Here is a 19,677-nt window from a genome sequence, read left to right as displayed (position 1 = left end):
CCCCAGCTTCCTGCGATGTGAGCACAAGGCTTATGGGACCATAATTATGGAAGTGCAGAGGTTGGGTGCTGAAGGGTTAACTTTTTCTAGGACAAGATGATTGTATCAGTTGACCCTCACCCCGCCATCCCCAAGCTTTGAGGTGATCATCTGGGTAGGCTCTTTGTTTGGTTCAAAGAAAGCAAACAAGGGCATTGCGTTCATTACAAATGGTTCTGACCTGTTTGGTCAACAGCATTTCAAAGCCTCCCAGCCAGGTTTGGGGAGGTTCGACACTGGAGGGCTGCATGTTTCTCACAAACAAAACAAGTGGCCTTTAGAATGGGGGTGCAAGGATTTGGGATTGTATCGAGGGATGTCTATTTCTGCAGCCATTTGTGACATATATATATATATTTTAAATCCTCGTGGAAATTCTTTGGCGCTTTAGTGTGAATTGCTCCGTAATAAACTCGTTCTCGTACATAAGTTTTGACTTATGTACACGTTTCTGCAAGCGGTTCTAATATAATGAATTTGGGGTGTTGTTTTCACTCAGATATTCCTTTTTGTGCACACTTTCCCCTATTAGAAGCATTTGGTAAACCTTGCTGGTTTGGAGGACTGCACTGCAAAATTCGTGTAAGTGCAAATTTTGAAGGATGGCTGTGTTCCACTTCTACTGTTTCAGAAAGGGAAAATTTGACAGATTCAGCTTGAAATGTGAACTGACTCCAAGTTTCCCTCCATCCCTGGCAGTATCCAATGTTGGTCCTCGGTTACTCAGAGCAGACCCATTGACTTTAATGGGCCGGACTAACTTAGGTCCATTATTTTCAATACTTCTCCCGTGAGGAGAACATAGATGGATGCAACCTTCTGTGTTGTGGTGTTCCTCCAATTTTGTAATCGAAATCTTCATTCTTTTTGTTATTCGTCCCTTCACATCACGTTCATTTTAATATTCATTTCTTGGACTCGCATTTGCAGAGGATGCATCATACATAATCCGGGTTTAATATAAGTCACTTTGGGTCACTTCTGTAAGGGAAGCAACTAACAAATGCAGGGAAGGGCCATAGCTCAGTGGTAGAGCATCTGCCTTGCATGCAGAAGGTCCCAGGTTCAATCCGTCATCCTGGAGAGCGGCTGCCAATCAGTGTAGACAACACTGAGCTAGATGGGCCAAGGGTCTGACTCAGTACAAGGCAGCTTCCTATGTTCCTATTTAAATCACCCCATTATTCAAAACCATGAGGACTAGAATCTTTTTGTCATTTGCTCCCTCTTTTCTTTCATTGATGTTTTTTTCCCCCAACGAAGGTAGCAGGGAAGCAGATTTCAGCAACCAATTCCTGATGGTCATGCCCACCCCCTTCAAATGCCCTGAATATGTTTCCTAGGGGGGAAATAAGTCAAAGTCAAAAATAGCAGCCACTGTTTTAAAAAATGACAGCCCCAGGACTTTCTGGGAAAATAAAATGACAGACTCAAGGAGCGCTCTTTGTGGTGAGGATCCATCAAAGCTTTGCACAGCTGTGATATCTCTGAGATCAGTCACATTTCTGGCTTTTTGGACTCTTGCATGGCAAGGGATGTCTCTTTATCTCAGTCCCTCGTAGGTCACTCTAACCTCTGTTTGGCACTTAGAGATAACCTGTTGGTTGGATTCCTCCCAAGCAGAGCAGTGAAGTTCTCTCACTGCCCCACAGTCAGAACATCTGAAAATCAGGGGAAGGGGGATCCCTGAAGGTGACCAGAAAGGGAAGATTCCAGATGGAACACAATTGGTTAATTGTCATTATTTTTTATTTTTAAAAAATCATTCTGTTTTCATTGTTTAAAAACAAACAATCAAAGATATAGTTAACAAGACAGCAGACTACAGTGTACCACAAAGCTCACACATTTTGAAGTATGCAGCAATAGGATGTCACTACAGATAAGTAAGGAGTTCCAAAAATTAGCAAGAAGGGCTCGCACTGTGTCAAGAATAAAAATGATATAGATACAAGTGGGCAGGTGGACAGAGGCAAACAGCTCTGCCTGTGGGGCTGGATGCTTAGAGGAATGGGAGATGAATTAATGCAGTATCCATTTTAATGTGAACATACTTAAGAATATGTATGCAGTGTGGATGGGCGAGAATTGCAATTCAGTTCGCATTTCATAGAATCATAGAATAGTAGAGCTGGAAGGGGCCTATAAGGCCATCAAGTCCAACCCCCTGCTCAATGCAGGAATCCAAATCAAAGCATTCCAGACAGAATTTCCCGAAGGTATCAAATCTGCACTTTCCAAAACAATATGAGAACCAAAACACACCCATCCTTTGAAATTTGCACTTATTTGAATTTTGCAATGCAGTTCGCCAACCAGCGTTTACAAAAATGCATGTGGTAGGGGAAAGTGTGCATAAAGATGAATATATATGAGTGAAAATAACATGCAAAAATGCATGATATGAGAAATGGCCACAACTGCCTACAAAAATGTGTTTATTAGGAGAAAATATTAAAATGCTGGAGAAATTTCAGGAGGATTTTTCTTTAAAAAAAATAATAATCGCAAATTGCTGCAAAAGTGTAGAGAAACTGAATTTAAGCCCAGAAAAATGAGAAGTGGGGAGAACTAAAATGGACAGATCTTTCCATCTGTCACTCCATCCCAATATGCAGTGACATTTGTAAGAAGGCAGTGATTTCTGTCCTGACCTGTACTTACTACCAGCAGCACTGTTTCTGTTCCACTGCCATTCAGTTTCCACCAAATACTACATAATTTGTCTCACTGTTTGCTATTTAACAGAGGTTACACAACTGATGTAACTTACATTCATTTGAATGTAAAAGAAACATACAAAATGTAAAAAGTCATAAATTATGTATTCTCTGTGTACTTGTTTATTATTATTATTATTAATAATAATAATAATAAAAATAAAAATAATCACCTTTCCTCCAAGGAGCTCAAGATGGCATACAACATGATTCTCCTTTTCCCATTTTTATCCTCCCAACAACCCTCTGAGGTAGGTTGGGTTGAGAGACAGTGACTGGCCCCAAGGTCACCCAGTGAGCCTCGTGGCCAAGCAGGGATTTGAACCTGTCTGACACTCTAACCACTACATCATGCTGACTTAAAACAACAATGTTGTGAACATGTGGTGGGCCAGTGTGGTGTAGTAGTTAGAGTGTTGGACTGGGGCCTGGGAGACCAGGGTTCGAATCCCCACTCAGCCATGAAGCACTTGCTGACTTCGGGCCAGTCACTGCCTCTCAGCCTCACCTACCTCACAAGGCTGTCTTGAGGATAAAATTGAGAGAGGCAGAACCACGCACACCATCTTGAGCTCCTTGGAGGAAAGTTGGGATATAAAAATAGTAATAAGAAAATAGCATAAATAAACAAATACTGATCACATTTGCTTGAGCGGTTTCCATTCCTGATCACAGAGAAACAGGTGAACTGCAGCAATTTACCCTTCACTTTCTGTTTTCGTTAGAAACCTTTGACATCCCTAGCTGTAATCTTTGATGTGAAAATTGAACTGTTAGAATCACGACCCTGTTTCGATCCATGAAATGTTGGGATCTATGCATTCCCTGCCCAGCGAAAATAATTGAAGAGGATCTTGGCATTCAGGGTTTGAGAGAGGCAGTTTCAAGCTGCAAAGAATTAAAAGTTAACCAACTGGCAGGTGATACCAGCTTGGGGGGGGGGGAGCATTTTTTTTATCTATGTCCTATGGAACTCCTCTGGGAGTGGACTTGCCCACCCCTTTCAGTTCAGGGATAAAATCCAGAGAGGATTTGACAGCCAGGAATTGGTTTCATCCAGGAAGGACAACTCCACCAGGCAGATCCAGGAAAGGCCAGGGTTCATTGCAATCCCCTGACCAGTTTCTTCTGCAGCCAGCCGCCATGGGGATCCTTCATAGCTTGCTCCTCATCTTGGCTGGACTGTTGGGTTCTCTTGCCCAGGAAGGTGGGTGCTTTCATCAACTATCATAAGCTAAGCAGGTGTGGCTGCATGCATGAACTGAATGGGTGCGTGGGGTGTTTCTGTGTGTCTGAACATGGAAGTAACGATGTTACAGCAAGCCAGATTTTGGCTGAACATCAGAAAAAACTTCCTAACTGTTAGAGCGGTACAACAGTGGAACCAATGACCTCGGGAGGTGGTGGGCTCTCCAACACTGGAGGCCTTCAAGAGGCAGCTAGGGAGCCACCTGTCAGAGGTGCTTTAAGTTGGATTCCTGCACTGAGCAGGGGATTGGACTCGATGGCCTTATAGGACCCTTCAAACTCTACTATTCTACGATTCTATGAACATCAGGCACAACTTCTTAACTGTTAGAGCAGTAAGACAATGGAACCAATGACCTCTGAGGTGGTGGGCGCTCCAACACTGGAGGCCTTCAAGAGGCAGCTGGACAGCCACCTGTCGGGGATGCTTTAAGTAGGATTCCTGCATTGAGCAGAAGGCTGGACTGGATGGCCTTATAGGCCCCTTCCAACTCTACTATATGATTCTAAGTATTCATGTTTCTGGATGGGTTTGACTTTAATCAAAGGGGAAGGGCCATAGCTCAGGGACCGAGCACCTGCTTTGCATGCAGAAGGTCCCAGGTGCAAATCCACGGCAGTGTCCCAGGTAGAGCTGGGAATGTCTCCTGCATGAATCTTTGGAGAGCTGCTGCCAGTCAGTGTAGGCAATGCTAAGCTAGATGGACAACTGGTTCGAATCCAGTAAAAGGCAGCTTCCTGGGAGTGAAATGTGGGAAGGTAAGAGTGATGTTCAGTGCACATTCTCAAATATCAGATCTATAATGGGGGGGGAACCCTAACTTTCAAAGTGCATTTCAGAATTTCCATTCCATTCCACTCTGGAATGGAAAGAGCAGGAGCTCATTGGCCAATGTTGCCTAATTGCACATGAATGTTTGTGCAGATCAACACACAACCCAGAATTAAGCCGTGTGGGGCCCCACTGATTTGAATGAAAGGATTGGCCATATGCTTAAATAAAGACTTCTTATAACTCAGGAATCTGCCTCATATCAGCTCAGGATTATTACCTGCGTGATGAGTGAGAAATTTAATATTTTTGTATAAATAAATAAATACATTTCTCAATTCAGCCCAGTATTGCCTACTACTCTGAGCAGCAGCAACTGTCTGGGATCCGAGGCAGAAATCCTTTGAACTAGAGGTGCCGGGAATTGAACCTGGGACCTTCCACATGCAAAGCAGGCGCTCTGCCACTAAACTGTGCCTCCCCTTAGGTTCCATAGTGCTTAACTTTCACTTGTGATGAAATCACTACAATAATCATGCATGCATGCAGTATCCCAATTTGCCACCAGAGGTCGCTTGAACACCAAAGAAGAACATCCCAGGTAATTCTTATGGCATGCAACTGTCATCTAGGGGTGCAAGGGGAGATAAGGAGACAGCAGGCAGATAGAAGAGGTGGGGTGCTCAAGTGAATACGATGGAGCGATGGGGACAAGTGGAAGTTACATTTTGCCTTCCCTCCCTTATTTATTTGTTACATTTATATCTCACTTTTCCTCCAAAGAGCCCAAGATGGCATACAAACATGGTTCTCCACCTTCCAGTGTTATCCTCACACAACCCAGTGAGGTAGGATAGACTGAGCGACAGTGACTGGGTCCTGAGGCCAGTTATGGCCAAGCAGGGTTTTGAACCCGGGTCTCCCAGGTCCTAGTCCAATACTCTAGCCACTATTTGGTGACAAATTCAGAAGTGCAGGGTCCCTTCATGAAAGGCAGAGCCACACCCACCCTTTTTGGCTACGGAGCTGAGAATGAGATCCTTGTTAATGCCTTCTCCTGCAACAGAGCCAATCAGCATAAAGGGAGGGAGTGTTAGCTGCTGAAAAGAGTCTTCTCAGTGGCACACTCGACTCCTTTCACTCTGATTGGCTCCAATCAGCAGGAGAGGACAAGGAAGCATATTAGAATACACTTCTCAGTGATTAAAACACTCCCCTTTCATGCTGTTTGGCTTGTAGGATGCTGGAAACGTACGGACCCTGCTGGGACCCTGCTCCCAAAAAAGTAAAGGGATTAAGACCCCCCTGAGACCCTGGACGACTACACCCCTGCACTACACCACATGAAGGCCTAATCAATCTTTCAGACAACCACCATGGCTTCTTCCTCAATGGCCCAGGGTTGAACGCGGCCCTCCAAGCCTGTCTGTCTGACCCTCAGGACTCTTCCCAGACCACGCCCCTCACCAGCCCTGCTTTGCACCATTGTTTGGCCTGGCTGGAATGTATCACTGAGCTGTCACGATGCTTCTCGCTTGCCTTGGTGTAAGATGGAGAGGTCCGAATTAGAAACCTCTAACTTCTGTGCGGTTGGACTTTAACCTACTGTGCAAAGGTCAGAGTCACATCTGTTGCTCCACCCACACTTTGCCTCTGGCCCCGCCCATCACTGGCATGTAACTCCCCCTCAAAGATTGCCAATGCAGCCTTCAGGCTGAAAAAGGCTTGTCCCTCAGGAAGCTCTTGACCACATCTGTGCCAAATAATATCCTATCCACTAGTGTCAAATGTACCTGCTATTATGGCCAAGGCCACCTGGTCCAGAGATTGTTGGGGCTCCCGTACTCTCAGACAAGACAGCAAGCCGCATTAGAAGCCAGGCAGATCAGCTCGAGCCTGTTAGTATTTATTTAGGGCCTTACAGAACAATCCCCCTGTATTTCCCACTTCTAGCCAGAGGATGACAGCAGAGCACAGCCCCAAACCTCCTCTACCTTTTCTCAGATCCCACGCTTTGCTCTGGCCTTGGTGGGCACAGCTTGGCTCCAGATGAATGGCTCCCTGAACACAAGGGTGCCATCAGGGTAGGTCTTTAGGGCTGAGGTCCAGGGCCCCAGGCAGCAGAATGAGGAAACAGAGCTGGCGGCTTGATTTTTGAAGCAAAGGGAGACCATCATCGAGACCATCTAAGACAACGATCAGGAACCTCAGGCCCAGGGCCAGTGTAGCCTTTGAAGCTTCCCTGTCTTGCCCTCCAGAGTCTCCCCAGGCCACACACCTCCTCCCCAGGCCATGCTCCTCGCCAGCTTTGCATTAAGGATGGGATCCGTTGGCCAGTGCCGGTTCGAAAGCATTCAGTCAACCAAGCAGGCTGGCATCGATTTGAGTTTGTTCTGTATCCACTAGCCGCTGCTTTTGCCAATTCATGGGTTTTTTCCTCACAAAAAATATCAATATTAAGATTAATATTTTTAAAGGAAATATCAATATTTTAAAGGAAATATCAACAAATTATCATTCTTACGATCAATGCTTTAAGAGGCAGCCTTTTTATAAAAAAACAGACTGTTTCCAAAGATAGCCACAGAAATTTGCTACATTGAAATCCGATCCTCCGCAGTTGAGAATAAGTGGATTGATGGGAAATTGGTACCAAATCCAAATTGAGTGGAATTCTAGCACGTCCTTGCTTTGCACTCTTCTTGAGCGCTTCTCTAAAGCTGCCTCTTCCTTGTGTGAATGGAGGATACAGAAGGGTATGTGTGTGTGTTAGGGACTGAAAGATCTGTTTCAGTTCTCTCAATGTCTCATTTTTCCAACGCTAAATTCAGTTCTGTACATTTATGCAGCAGTCTGCAATTTTTTTTAAAAAAAATCCTCATGAAAATTCTCCACCAATTCAGTGTGAATTTCTCCAAATAAACACATTTTTGTAGGCCGTTTTGACAAAGCTTCACATTTTTGCAAGCCGTTTCTCATCATTTTATGCCTTTTTGCAATTTATTTTCACTCGTGTATTCATTTTTATGCACACTTTCCCCTAATATATGCATTGTATAATGAATTGTATAATGGCAACACTGAGACATAAGGAGGAGCAGAGCTTGGAAAAGTTACTTTTTTGAACTACAACTCCCATCAGCCCAATCCAGTGGCCATGCTGGCTGGGGCTGATGGGAGTTGTAGTTCAAAAAAGTAACTTTTCCAAGCTCTGACTGGAGGAGGAACCTGATAGGCAGGGCCACCATCACCACCCCTGAATTGGATGTGAGTCAGAAGGTAGGCAGGTGGGGGTTAGCGAGGCGCAGACTGAGGATGTTGGGGCCATTGCCCTAATGGACCACCCTTCACTGCAAAACCCACAGTGTGCTTCTGGGAGTGTGGGGAGGGAGTCATATTTTTCTTTGTCCTCCCACAGATCTCCAAAGGAAGGTCTTCCTTTTCGCGGAACCGACAGACACCGCTCACGTGATCTTGAAGGCCAAGTTGGAGCGGCCTTTGACGAGTGTCACGGTTTGCTTGAGATTGTCCACGGACATCTCTCGAGGCCAGACCCTTTTCTCTTACGCCACCGACACCAACGCCAATGACATTGTCATCGACAGACTCAGCCGCTCCCAGTACAGGCTTTACATTGGGGGTGATGCGGTGAAGCTTAATGTTGTGGAAAGGGCGACCCCCATGCCCGGGTGGGAGCACATCTGCCTCGCTTGGGAGTCCACCAGAGGGGTGGTGCAGTTCTGGCTGGACGGCAACCCTATGCCCCGCAAGGCTGTGAAGCAAGGTTACGCTGTCGCCCCCCAGGCCTCGATCATCCTCGGGCAAGATCAGGATTCCATGGGCAGCGGCTTTGATTTCATGCAGTCCTTTGTAGGGGAGATGACGGAAGTATACATGTGGGACAGGGTCTTGAGTCCCCAAGAAATGTGCCTTGTGTGGGACAAGCGCATTCCTCCCAACTCTGTGATCAACTGGAGGTTCTTGACTTACGAGATGAAGGGCAATGTGATCCTGGTGCCCATCCTTTCCACAGTTTGCAGAGCTGAGTGTGGGTGTCCTTTGCAAGGAATGCCGTGCTGTGGGAGAAGAGCAACCCTTTAAAATGTCTGAGTTTTTCTCTCTTTTAACCTCGCACAGTGGCTCAGCAAGTAGTTGCTGGGTTGATTCCAACTCATTCCACCCCATTAGGATTTCTATGAGATTCGTATGCCCGCACTCTCCCAATACTAATATTTTTCCAATGAGGGAATGGGCAAATCTGTCCATTTCAGTTTCACATTTTCCAGTTGTTCTCCGTATTTCTGCGTCAGTTTGTGACTTTGTTTTTTTTAAAAAAAAAACCTCATGAAAATTTATCAGCATTTTAGGGTGAATTTTTCCTAATATATACATTTTTGTAGGCAATTTCACCTAATATAGACATTTTTGCAAAACAATTTCCCCTAACATTTTGGCATGTTATTTTCACTAAAAATATGCGTTTTCATGCAGAATTTACCGCAGTAGATGTATTTCTGTACACAGTCCTTGGCTGGAGGACTGCATTGCAAAATTCGGAGACGCTCGTCTTTTGGTTCGTGTCTTGTTTCAGAAAGTGGAAATTTGGTAGATCCTCCTTTACATGTGAACTGAATCAAATTTCTCAACCCATCCTGATTCTCAATAAAATTTGACTGATTTCTCATCTCCTGAAATGTTTACGGAACAGATTTCGCTTCGGAGGAATCAACAGTCTGCCTCTGCTTATTCCAAAATCTGGGGGGACACACACCTGCATTTGGAGGTGGGAGGAGTCGTTGTTAAGGGTGAAAAAATAATACCAGTAATGAATTCAGTTCTCCACATTTCCGCAGCAATTTGCTATTTGTTTTATTTTAGCCTTCCGCATTGGTGTGCAAATTTCTCCGAATACATTCATTTTTGTATGCAGTTTTGACGAACACGCACAGCATTGCAAGCAATTCCTCCTAGCATGATGCATTTGTATATGTTATTTTCACTAACATATTCATTTGTTTACGTGCACTTTCCCCCAATATATGCATTTTTGTAAACCTTGCTTCATTGGAGAATTGCATCCCCAAATTCGGATGAGTACAAATTTTGAAGGACAGCTGAGTTTCCTTCTCATATTGTTCTGGAAAGTGCAAATTTGATAGATTCATCTTTAAATGCAAATTGAATCAAATGTTGACCCCCATCCCTAATATATACAGTGTACTTGGACTCTGATAATGCCTCCCACTTGCCTGGATAGAGATGCAGAAGAGGGAGGATGAAATGGAGTATCCTGGAAGGAGGCATGGCTGTGTGGAACCATAAACAGGAACACTCCATGCTACATGATACTGTGTTGCAATTCCCACTTCTTAGATCCTTTAAGGACTCCTTTCCCCAAGTCTGACGCATGTGGGCCACTCCAAAAACAACTGTGCATTGCTCCCCACCCCCAAAGACAGAAAACATTTTAGGAGAGATCACTAAAATGCAATATTTTATTGGAAGGAAATGGCAGAGATCAGTACAGGAACCACTCTTTGCTGCCCTGCCAAGAGGAACACTTTTTCAAATAGAAAACCATGCCCTCCCTTTTTAGACCATTATCTTTTGTTTGGGGTACCCCTGCCTCAGTAGGCTGTGGGGTTAACAATAACATAGCCTTTGATTTCATAACGGACTGTTTCCCAGTTAATCACATACTTTGTGGGAGCAAGTCGACTGGACAAGTCATACTGCAATTCGTAAAGGGACAGTGCCCGGTCCCACATCATGACATCCTGGATCTCCCCCACATAGGATTCTTTGATGTCGAAGCTTCCCCCCATGTGATCTTGATCTTGACCAAGCATGATCGATGCCTCCGCACTGATAGAATAACCTTTACTGAGGCCCTTACGGGGCAGGCGTTTCCCATTGACCCGTACCTCTGCTAACCCTGTGATGGAATCCCAAGACACATATAAGACCTCCCTGCTGTACAACTCTTCTTCTGGAGCGGTGAAGGTCACCACTTCACCCCCCACATAGAGGCTGTATTGGTTGGGTTGGGTTTGTAGATGAGGATATCATTGTAGCTTGCCCTGGTGGCATACGAGAAAATGGAGTGCAGGCGGTCCAGGACTGTGTAATGGACCAGAGAGATGGTGAAGCTGGTCAACGGCTGCTTCGGGGTGGCCTTCTAAACCACGGTGGCAGTGTCCGAGGCCCGCGGGAAAACAACTTGCTTCCCAGAGAGACCTGAACCTGAGGTGGATTATTGAGGACATACAGAACAGAGAGAGAGAGAGAGTCACAACTTTTATCAAAATAATAATCTCTCAGATCTTTCCCCCGCTTGCTTGCTTATTTATTTATTTATTTATTAAATTTCTATCCCACCCTTCCTCCCAGCAGGAGCCCAGGGCGGCAAGCAAAAACACTAAACCCCCTAAGACATCATAAAAACAGACTTTAAAATATATTAAAACAAAACATCTTTAAAAACACATTAGAACAAACACCTTTTAAAACCTCTTTTTTGAAAGCAGGATCCTCCCAAGGTCACCGTGGGCGAAGCTCAGCTACAACCTCAGGATTAACCCCAGGGCTGCAGAGCTTGAAGGAAGGACACTCTGGCCTCTGCAGTTGGCCAGAGGGCTCCTGGGAACTTGAAGAAACCCATCTTCTCAGGCAGTGATGGCTGGTCCATTAGGGCAGATAGGACACTGCCCCACCAAACCTAGTCTGTCCTTAGGCAGCTCCCCCTGCCTGCCTTCTTTGTCACAACCTGTCCAGTGAGATACGCTGCCTATCATTGGCTCTGGCTCCAATTATTGCTTGGGCTGCCTGCCTTCTGCGCCACCAGTCCAAATGGGCACCACTAGCCACCACCACTTCCAGGAAGAATATCTTGACAAAGGGAAGACCAGCCTCCTCAGACAGCTTCCTACCTCCCTTCCTGCTGGAAAAAAACACTCAGCTCCAACTTCCACACTAACTAGGCCTGCCCAGGCCCCCATCTAGCCTGCAAGACAATGTTGACCAAGCCATGCCCATTTGCCCTACGCCTGGTGTAAACTGCCTGCCAAAAGTGAGGTTCATTGGCATGCCTGAGCAGCTTACTAGTGGTGGCTGCAACTCCTTGAGCTGACCACCACAGCAGCACTTGGAAAGACACCCAAGCTGAGACATCGCTACCGTGCCCGTTCATTGTTGCCACCTGGGACGCCAGATAAATGTGCAAGTGCCAATAATTACGATGCGACTTGCAAAGTAACCAGCTGTTCAGCACCACTTGCAAAACACTGTGTTTTTGCCGACAGTGGTTTTATGTCAAACCATTCTGGGGAAAGGAAAGCATATCACCTGGAGTCCTTGGGGTTCCAGGTGATTGAGGGGTAGGCAACCCCATCCATCTTATTCAAAATGGGCCTATATAGAGTGGGGAAAGAAAAGATCCAGCCCACTGGTTCCCCACCTCCTGTTCTGGACTATAGCGCTGGTGAGAAGTGTTTACATTGTTAACAGAATGGATGTTTTACCAGTAAGCTAGTCCTGTCCCTGGTCACTGGGGCCATGTGGTAAAGGTAAAGGTGTCCCTGCACTTATAGTCGTTTCCGACTCTTAGGGTGCCATCTTGCGACAAGCTAGCAACCCCTTTATTTATTTATTTATGTTGGTTGGTTGGTTGAAGTCATTTCTATACCGCTATATATTATTTGGAAAACAACCTCAAAGTGGTTTACAACCTAGATTAAAGCATTAAACAAAACATCACAAAATATTAAAAGAAAACATTACAAATTCAGGCCAAATATAAAAGACACATTCAGAACAGCATAATTAACAGAAAAATAAAAGTATTCTCTTAAACATAAACATTATGAGTTAGTTAATTAATTAAAACAACTATACTAGGAGCTACCCCCCCCAATAATCCATCCCAAATATGTCCTTAGCAGTCCTCCATGTCTAAATCCCACTCTGATTAATTCCCACAAACCACAGAGATAAAGTATCTCCAGCTAAACCACCATGGAAACAAATCCTTAACCTACAAAAATAAATATATATGTATGTATGTATGTATGTATGTATGTATGTATTGATTGATTGATTGATTGATTGATTGATTGATTGATTGATTGATTGATTGCATTTATATACCGCCCCATAGTCAAAGCTCTCTGGGCGGTTTACAAATATTAAAAACATTGAACATTAAAGCAAATATACAATTTTAAAACCATACAAAATTTAAAACCATAAAGCACAGATAAACAAGTTAAAAGACCTGGAGTCAGAGCTCAGCACATGTTGTTAGAATGCCTGGGAGAAAAGGAAAGTCTTGATCTGGCGGCAAAAAGATAACAATGTTGACGCCAGGTGAACTTCATTGGGGAGATCATTCCATAATTTGGGGGGCCACCACTGAATGAACCTGGAGGGGGGGGAAAGTCTTCAAGCCAATATAAACTCCTCTTGTGCTATTTTAAGAACTACTGAGCTCTGTTCTTGTTATAAACAGAAGGGCAAGGAGCACGTTTTAAATCTTCAGACCTCTTTCTGATTTACAGGTTTGTTATTTCTGGCGTTTGAAGACCTGTGTTGTTGTTTTTAAGTGGTGTTTTGTCATCTATTATTGTGGAGGCTGCTCCACTTGAGCCAATGGGGCTCTGCTCTGACAACCTCAGTCTGCCCTCATCCAGTCCAGGGGATGGCCCCAGCGGTCAGCTTCCTCCTCCTCGAGCTAAGTTTTGTCAGAAGTTAGACTTCCGATGCTGGAACTTGAGAGGATCCCCCAATTAAAAAAAAAAGGCTCTTGGGTGTCCTCTATAAGGACAAAAGTTATACTCCTGCAAGAACAGCTCTTGACAAAGCATGTCTGAAGGAAATAACGTTTGTGGTTCTTCCAGTTCTGCTCTACGGTTGTCAAATCAAGATAAGCGGATACTTGCCCTAAGTGACGGGAGTAATGAAGAAGGGTCAAGAGCAGTCTTCCATATCAAAAGTCAACTTTTAGAAAAAAACTGTCTAGCGAAGCTGTAGCTCCCAGTTCAAGCCAAAATTCTTATGTTCTACCTGTTCAGCTCCAAATCAGCCCCCCTCCTCCTTTGTCACCTTTCCTTATTGAAAGTCTGTTCTTCTCTCAAGAGCATATAAAGAGGTCCTCAAAATAACAGTCAGCCTCTGTGGCTTGTGCAGCTGGCTTGCCGCTGAACTGATTCCACCAAGAGTTAATTCCACACAATAGGGTTGTCCAAATAATAGGGTTGTCTTCCTGCTTGCTTCTGCAAGATGCTTCTGCAACTAGCCACCATCTCAGACCTGCGACATAGATCTCGGCGGGGAGGAGGATGATAGGGACTGCCTGCCATTGGCTCTAGGTCTGCCTGTCACTGGCTCTTGCTCCACCCACCATTGGGCTCCTTGCTTTCCGCCCCACCAGTCCTGATGGGCACCAGCCATTTATTACACTGCCTTATCCTCCACTGCTGGTTTAATACCATGCAATAATAGCTGTAATAAAATAAAATAAAAGTTTAGAGTCTTGTACGCAGTTGATTTACTTATTATAAGAGGCCCAGAGAACTTTCGTTATTGAATGGTATATAATACCATGAATGAATGAATGAATGAATGAATGAATGAATGAATGAATGAATGCAGAAATGAGCGACTAGATAGAACAGGGAGGAAGTGTGAAGGAAACATGGCATTAAGCTGCTTTTGACTTCTTCAGGCATGTGATGCAAAGCAAAAATGGTTTTGGCAGTGTGTGTACTCTGCATGTCCACAATTAGCAACAACAAACCCACTTTCTGGAACTGGCCCCTGGTAAGACTGTGGAGTCCTGGAATGCCCTCTTTGGTGAGGTGGGTCTGTCTCCCTGATGATTAGCCTTCAGGAGGAATGGTGAACATTGCTATTCGCCCCCCAGGCATCTGAGGGCTGAATGAAACCATTCTTGACAATCTTGAGATTATTACCTATGAGAATATGGGACTGTCTCAACAATTTATTTTAATGTTCTTAACCATGGACTGTGAAAAACACAAATGATTGGGTGTTAGAACAAATTAAACCAGAACTATCACAAGAAGCTAAAATGATGAAGTTGAGGTTATCATACTTTGGACACATCATGAGGAGACATGATTCACTAGAAAAGACAATGCTGGAAAAAACAGAAGGGAGTAGAAAAAGAGGAAGGCCAAACAAGAGATGGATTGACTCCATAAAGGAAGCCACAGAACTTCCAAGATCTGAACAGGGTGGTTCACGACAGATGCTATTGGAGGTCACTGATTCATAGGTTCGCCATAAGTCATAATCGACTTGAAGGCACATAACACACACAATGTTTTTTAAAAAATATTTTTATAACACTTCATGATTTGAACCCTGGTCTCCCAGGTCCTAGCCCAACACTCTAAATAATAACATACAAAAATGCATTTATATTGAGGGGAAACCGCTTCGCAAAGATGTGTATATATATTAGTCAAAGTTGCATGCAAGCATTATATATAGATATATATTCTATTTTTATAATCTATTTTTATTGAATTTTATAAACCAAAACAATAACATCTAGAACACCTAAACATAGGAGCCAGAGTGAACAATCATGGAGCACATTGTAGCACATGTTACATAGATAAGGACCTTTAGTAGTTCCAATATATAGCAGGGATCATATAAACTGAAGATATAGTAAACAGAGACATAGGATGAGCAGTTAATGAGGATGCTGCACCAGTGCTATGAACATAACCTCTCCACAAAGACACTTGTGTTGCTGGTGGGGATAAAACAGAAGAATGATTATCCACACATCTCAGAAAGGGAATCCAGATCCCATCAAACTTGCCTTTCTTCGACAGACCTGGGCTCATTCTACTATGCTGGGTGAAGCGTTCTGCCAAGGCCAACTCCCAGACCTTACTGAGCCAGTGTTGAATAGAGAGTTCCAAGCTAGTTTTCCATTTCGCTGATATTACTTCAGCTGCGTTACTGCCACTTGTCACTCTGCGCCACGGAGGATCTTATGACACATATACAGAAAGTAAAATAAAGTGGTTTTATTAGGAGAAGAAACAAGGGAAAATATTGCAGTTTACAATTATAGTTAACAATGAGCAGCTTTCTACCTATTCATTCAGCAACCCTGGATAGACTAAAGCAAAGAGACTAACCCTATGAACACTTTCACATTAAGTGTTTGGTATTATAAAAATACACACACAGAAATAGGAACTAATTTGGTTGGTCCTATTTCTTAGCAGAGTTGTAAAAATACAAGCAGTGGAATGAGAATGTAAACCAGCCCACCTTTCTCTTTATAAATAACAACAGACACAATCCTTTAGGTAAAAGAAAAAGAATGTTTACTCATGACCTCATATGTTTTGAAGAACATAGGCTTTATCTTAGAAGAAAGAAAATATAGGTCTCAGTCCATCTTGGTGTTGGTAATGGATGCTCTTAGAGAGAGCATCATGCCATGCGGCCTCTCTCAAAGGTAGGAAGATCAGCAAACATGGAGATTATTCAAAAATCCCCCAGGACAAAGGAGAAGGAAGTCAGGTAACTATACCCCACCCATTAGGAAGTTACATCATGGTAAACAGGTACATGGGATATTTTCCAAACATCCCTTAAAGTGACCATGCAATATGTGTTTACTCTAACATTAAGCTCACCCACACAGAAAGAAAAAGGAAAGAAAAGGCCCAGAAGTTGCATGTACCTTTCCTGGAGAGTTGCTGCAAGACTAAGGCTGAGAGAGACTTTCGCATCTAGCCCAATGAGCCAAAAGCTCTGTCCTTGTGTAACCAGCGCTAGATTTGAAAGATCTCACTCAAAATCCTTAGCTCTGAAATTGTCCCAAAGATGCTAGTTGGTAAGAAAATCAGCTGTTGAGCCCTTCAGAAGGAGGAATTCCTGACCCCTCCCAACCCTTCATGTTTTATATCTTTTTTCTCACTAAACTGACTCCAATGTAAATGTGACCAGGAAGATGTGAACCAACCCATTTCCTGATAAGTTCCCAGATAATAGGTGTGATGTCCCTGCTGTAGATTCCTGATGATTCCTGAATTATCCTAATCCTTATGTAAAACAGTTTCTTTGTTTGAAAGGAGCACCTGATTCTTCCTGGGCAACAATTTCCATAGGAGACAGGAAATCTATACCCTCAGGCTTTCACGATATGTTCACGATATGTTCTCAGAGAGACTGTTCCCCAGGAATCTTTGCTATTGCAGGTTTTCCAAACTCTGGTTCACTGAGGTGAATCAAAGATTTAAAATTCCCAATATTTGATTCCTTACAACATTTGGACAGTTCAAAAACTCAAGCCGTGCAAAAGTTGCCTTATGTTAGGGGATGTAACCAAGGAAATGCCAGTTGCCAATTGTTAGGAATTCTTTCCAGCAAAGGACTTCTCTAAACATTCTTTCATGCGCCTCTCAGCTCAAAGGCCTATTTTGGGCAGAGTTATTTTGGGCAGAGATTGAAGCTGTCAGTTGAGACTCATCCTCTTGTGTTTAGACCTTACTCAGACCATTCCTTGACACTGCCTTGCCTCGGGTCATTCTGCAGTTGGCCAACATGAAGAAGATGCTCTTCTCTGTCCTCCTCCTCCAAATCTTGGGGTCTTTTGGCCAGGAAGGTAAGTGACAACTTCAGCTGCATATGCAGTGCCATTCCTGTGGGGTGGGCAGGTAGTCAGAGTAGGTGGAGCACTTCATCCAGAGCACACTCTCCCAAATTAGCTTTTTTTAAAAAAATTTAAGGATTTCACATTTCTCATATCATCATCTTCCTTTAAAAAAAAAAATAGAATTTGATTCTAGAATAGGATTTAAGGAAGAAGCCAGTGATAGTTGATGCTTCTTTCTCCAAATGCTGCTGCTGCAACCCAACATTATGAAGAAGGTCCTCCTCCTCCTCCTCAACATCTTGGGGTCTTTTGGCCCCAGGAAGACAGAGATGAAGACCAGGAAATGAAGGACTTCTGTGGTGGCACAGCTTGAGTGAGGAGAGTGTGATATTTCCAGGATTTGGAGAACCTTTCAGCAAGGCATTCCCAAGGTCCACAGAACCTAGAACATATGGGAACAGGCCATGCTGCGTTTGACCTGTTGAGGTGCTCCATGCAAAGCCAGAAAGGTGCTGTTTTGTATGTGCACCCAATGACCGATCGACTGGCACTTCCCCTGGTTAAAAAAACCCTGTTTCTCTTTGTTCTTAGTGTATTTTTGTCCCCCCCCCCTTTTTTTTGACAGAGACAGCTTTGGCTTCTACCATTTTATTCTCTGATATTTTATTTGACCGTATGTCTTTCCTCCCCATAGTTCCTTCTAATAGCAGACTCCAGTGCTGAGTGCCAACTAAGAAGAAGCCAAAGTTGAGGAATAAAATACGATGTTGTCACACAGCATGCTGGAGAACCAAGCATTATGGGTTGTGTCCAGCTAAGTCCAACTCAGAGTAGACCCACTGAAATTGATGGATGAGTTAGTCATGGGCATCCATTTCAGTAGGTCTACTTTGAGGAGGACTTAGTTGGCAACAAGCCCACACCTTTTTTCTCATGCATCATAATCTGTAGGGGTGTGCCCAGAGAAAAATCATTTGGTTTGCATTCTGATTCAGAGGTTTGCAAAAGAGGCTGGTTCGCCTCAGACAGATTGCTATGTTCTAACTCCACCACTGCAGTCGGTGTGCCTCTGAATACCAGTTTCTGGAAACTGCAGGAGAGGAGAGCGTTCTTGTGCTTAGATCCTGCTTGTGGGCTTCCCATAGTAGGGAGGGGCAAGAATTTTGATTCATTTTGTATTTCATCAATTCAGTTTGTATTTTGCACTTTCCAAAACAATATTGTTGTTGTTGTTGTTGTTTATTCTTTATTCTTTATTCTTATTTGATTTATATCCCGCCTTTCCTCCCAGCAGGAGCCCAGGGAGGCAAACAAAAGCACTAAAAACATTAAAACATCATAAAAACAAACTTTAAAATACATTAAAACAAACCATCTTCAAAAATGTTACTTATAGAAGCTATGAAAACATCTTCTAAGATTAAAAACATTTTTTAAAAGAAAGTTTAAAAAGCAATTCCAACACAGATGCAGACTGGGATAGGTCTGTTCCTTAACGCAACAGGTACTGCAGTGTGAAAGGAATTTTAGAAATCGGGACAGGAGAGCTACCATTTTAATCGGTTAAACTAATGCAATAAGCTTGATGTCTGAAAGCAGCCGTTCTCTCTCTTTCTCTCCTCCTCCCCCCTTCAGGTTCAGGTCTGGCTGGGAAGCAACTTGTTTTTCCGAAGGCATCAGACACTGCCCATGTGGTTTTGAAGGCCACCCCAAAGCAGCCGTTGACCAGCTTCACTGTCTGCCTGGCACACTACACTGACCTGACTCGCCCCTACACCTTTTTCTCTTACGCCAGCCGGACAAACGACAATGATATTGTCATCGTCAAAGAGGGCCTCTACCTATACAGCCTGAATGTAGGGGGTGAAGTGGTGACCTTCAGAGCTCCAGAAGCACAGTTGCTTGGCAAGGTAGTCTTGTGTGCATCTTGGGATTCTACTACAGGGTTAGCAGAGTTCTGGATGGATTCACAGCGGATGCCCCGAAAGGGCCTGAGAAAAGGTTACTCAATCAGTGCGGAGGCATCTATCGTGCTCGGTCAAGATCAGGACATTATGGGTGGTGGCTTTGACATCAACGATTGCTATGTAGGAGAGCTCCAGGATGTGAGGATGTGGGACCGGGTGCTGTCCCATGAGGAACTGCAGCTTGTTTGGCTCAACCAAGAGGTTCCCGGAGACTACATCTTTAATTGGGAAACAGTCAATTATGAAATCAAGGGTTATTGTTAAGCCCTCAGCCTAATGAGGCAG

At 44.0% G+C, this 19,677-nt stretch overlaps 2 protein-coding genes and 1 pseudogene across 3 annotated transcripts; 2 read left to right on the top strand and 1 right to left on the bottom strand.

The window, feature by feature from the left end:
• Window positions 1-3,824: 3,824 nt before the first annotated feature.
• On the top strand, window positions 3,825-9,360 carry LOC133374894 (serum amyloid P-component-like). The gene is made up of 2 exons (XM_061606200.1): window positions 3,825-3,966; window positions 8,198-9,360. Exons 1-2 carry the CDS (start codon window positions 3,903-3,905, stop codon window positions 8,878-8,880), a joined length of 747 nt encoding a protein of 248 aa, XP_061462184.1. The 5' UTR covers window positions 3,825-3,902; the 3' UTR covers window positions 8,881-9,360.
• A 1,046-nt stretch (window positions 9,361-10,406) lies between these two features.
• LOC133375159 (mucosal pentraxin-like) lies at window positions 10,407-11,968 on the bottom strand (annotated as a pseudogene).
• Window positions 11,969-16,456: 4,488 nt separating this feature from the next.
• Window positions 16,457-19,677, top strand: LOC133374843 (mucosal pentraxin-like). 2 transcript variants are annotated; one of them, XM_061606100.1, is made up of 3 exons: window positions 16,457-16,663; window positions 17,365-17,434; window positions 19,061-19,677. In XM_061606100.1, the coding sequence occupies exons 2-3, from the start codon at window positions 17,374-17,376 to the stop codon at window positions 19,654-19,656; spliced, it is 657 nt and encodes a 218-aa protein (XP_061462084.1). In that variant the 5' UTR covers window positions 16,457-16,663; window positions 17,365-17,373; the 3' UTR covers window positions 19,657-19,677. The 2 variants fall into 2 exon arrangements, with proteins under 2 accessions (XP_061462084.1, XP_061462083.1); XM_061606099.1 differs by having other exon boundaries at window positions 17,314-17,434.

This window comes from Rhineura floridana, chromosome 22 (genome assembly GCF_030035675.1).
Source record: "Rhineura floridana isolate rRhiFlo1 chromosome 22, rRhiFlo1.hap2, whole genome shotgun sequence".
Classification (NCBI taxonomy): domain Eukaryota; kingdom Metazoa; phylum Chordata; class Lepidosauria; order Squamata; family Rhineuridae; genus Rhineura; species Rhineura floridana.
The sequence above is the reverse complement of the archived record's forward strand: the minus strand, read 5'-3'. Positions and strand labels throughout refer to the sequence as shown.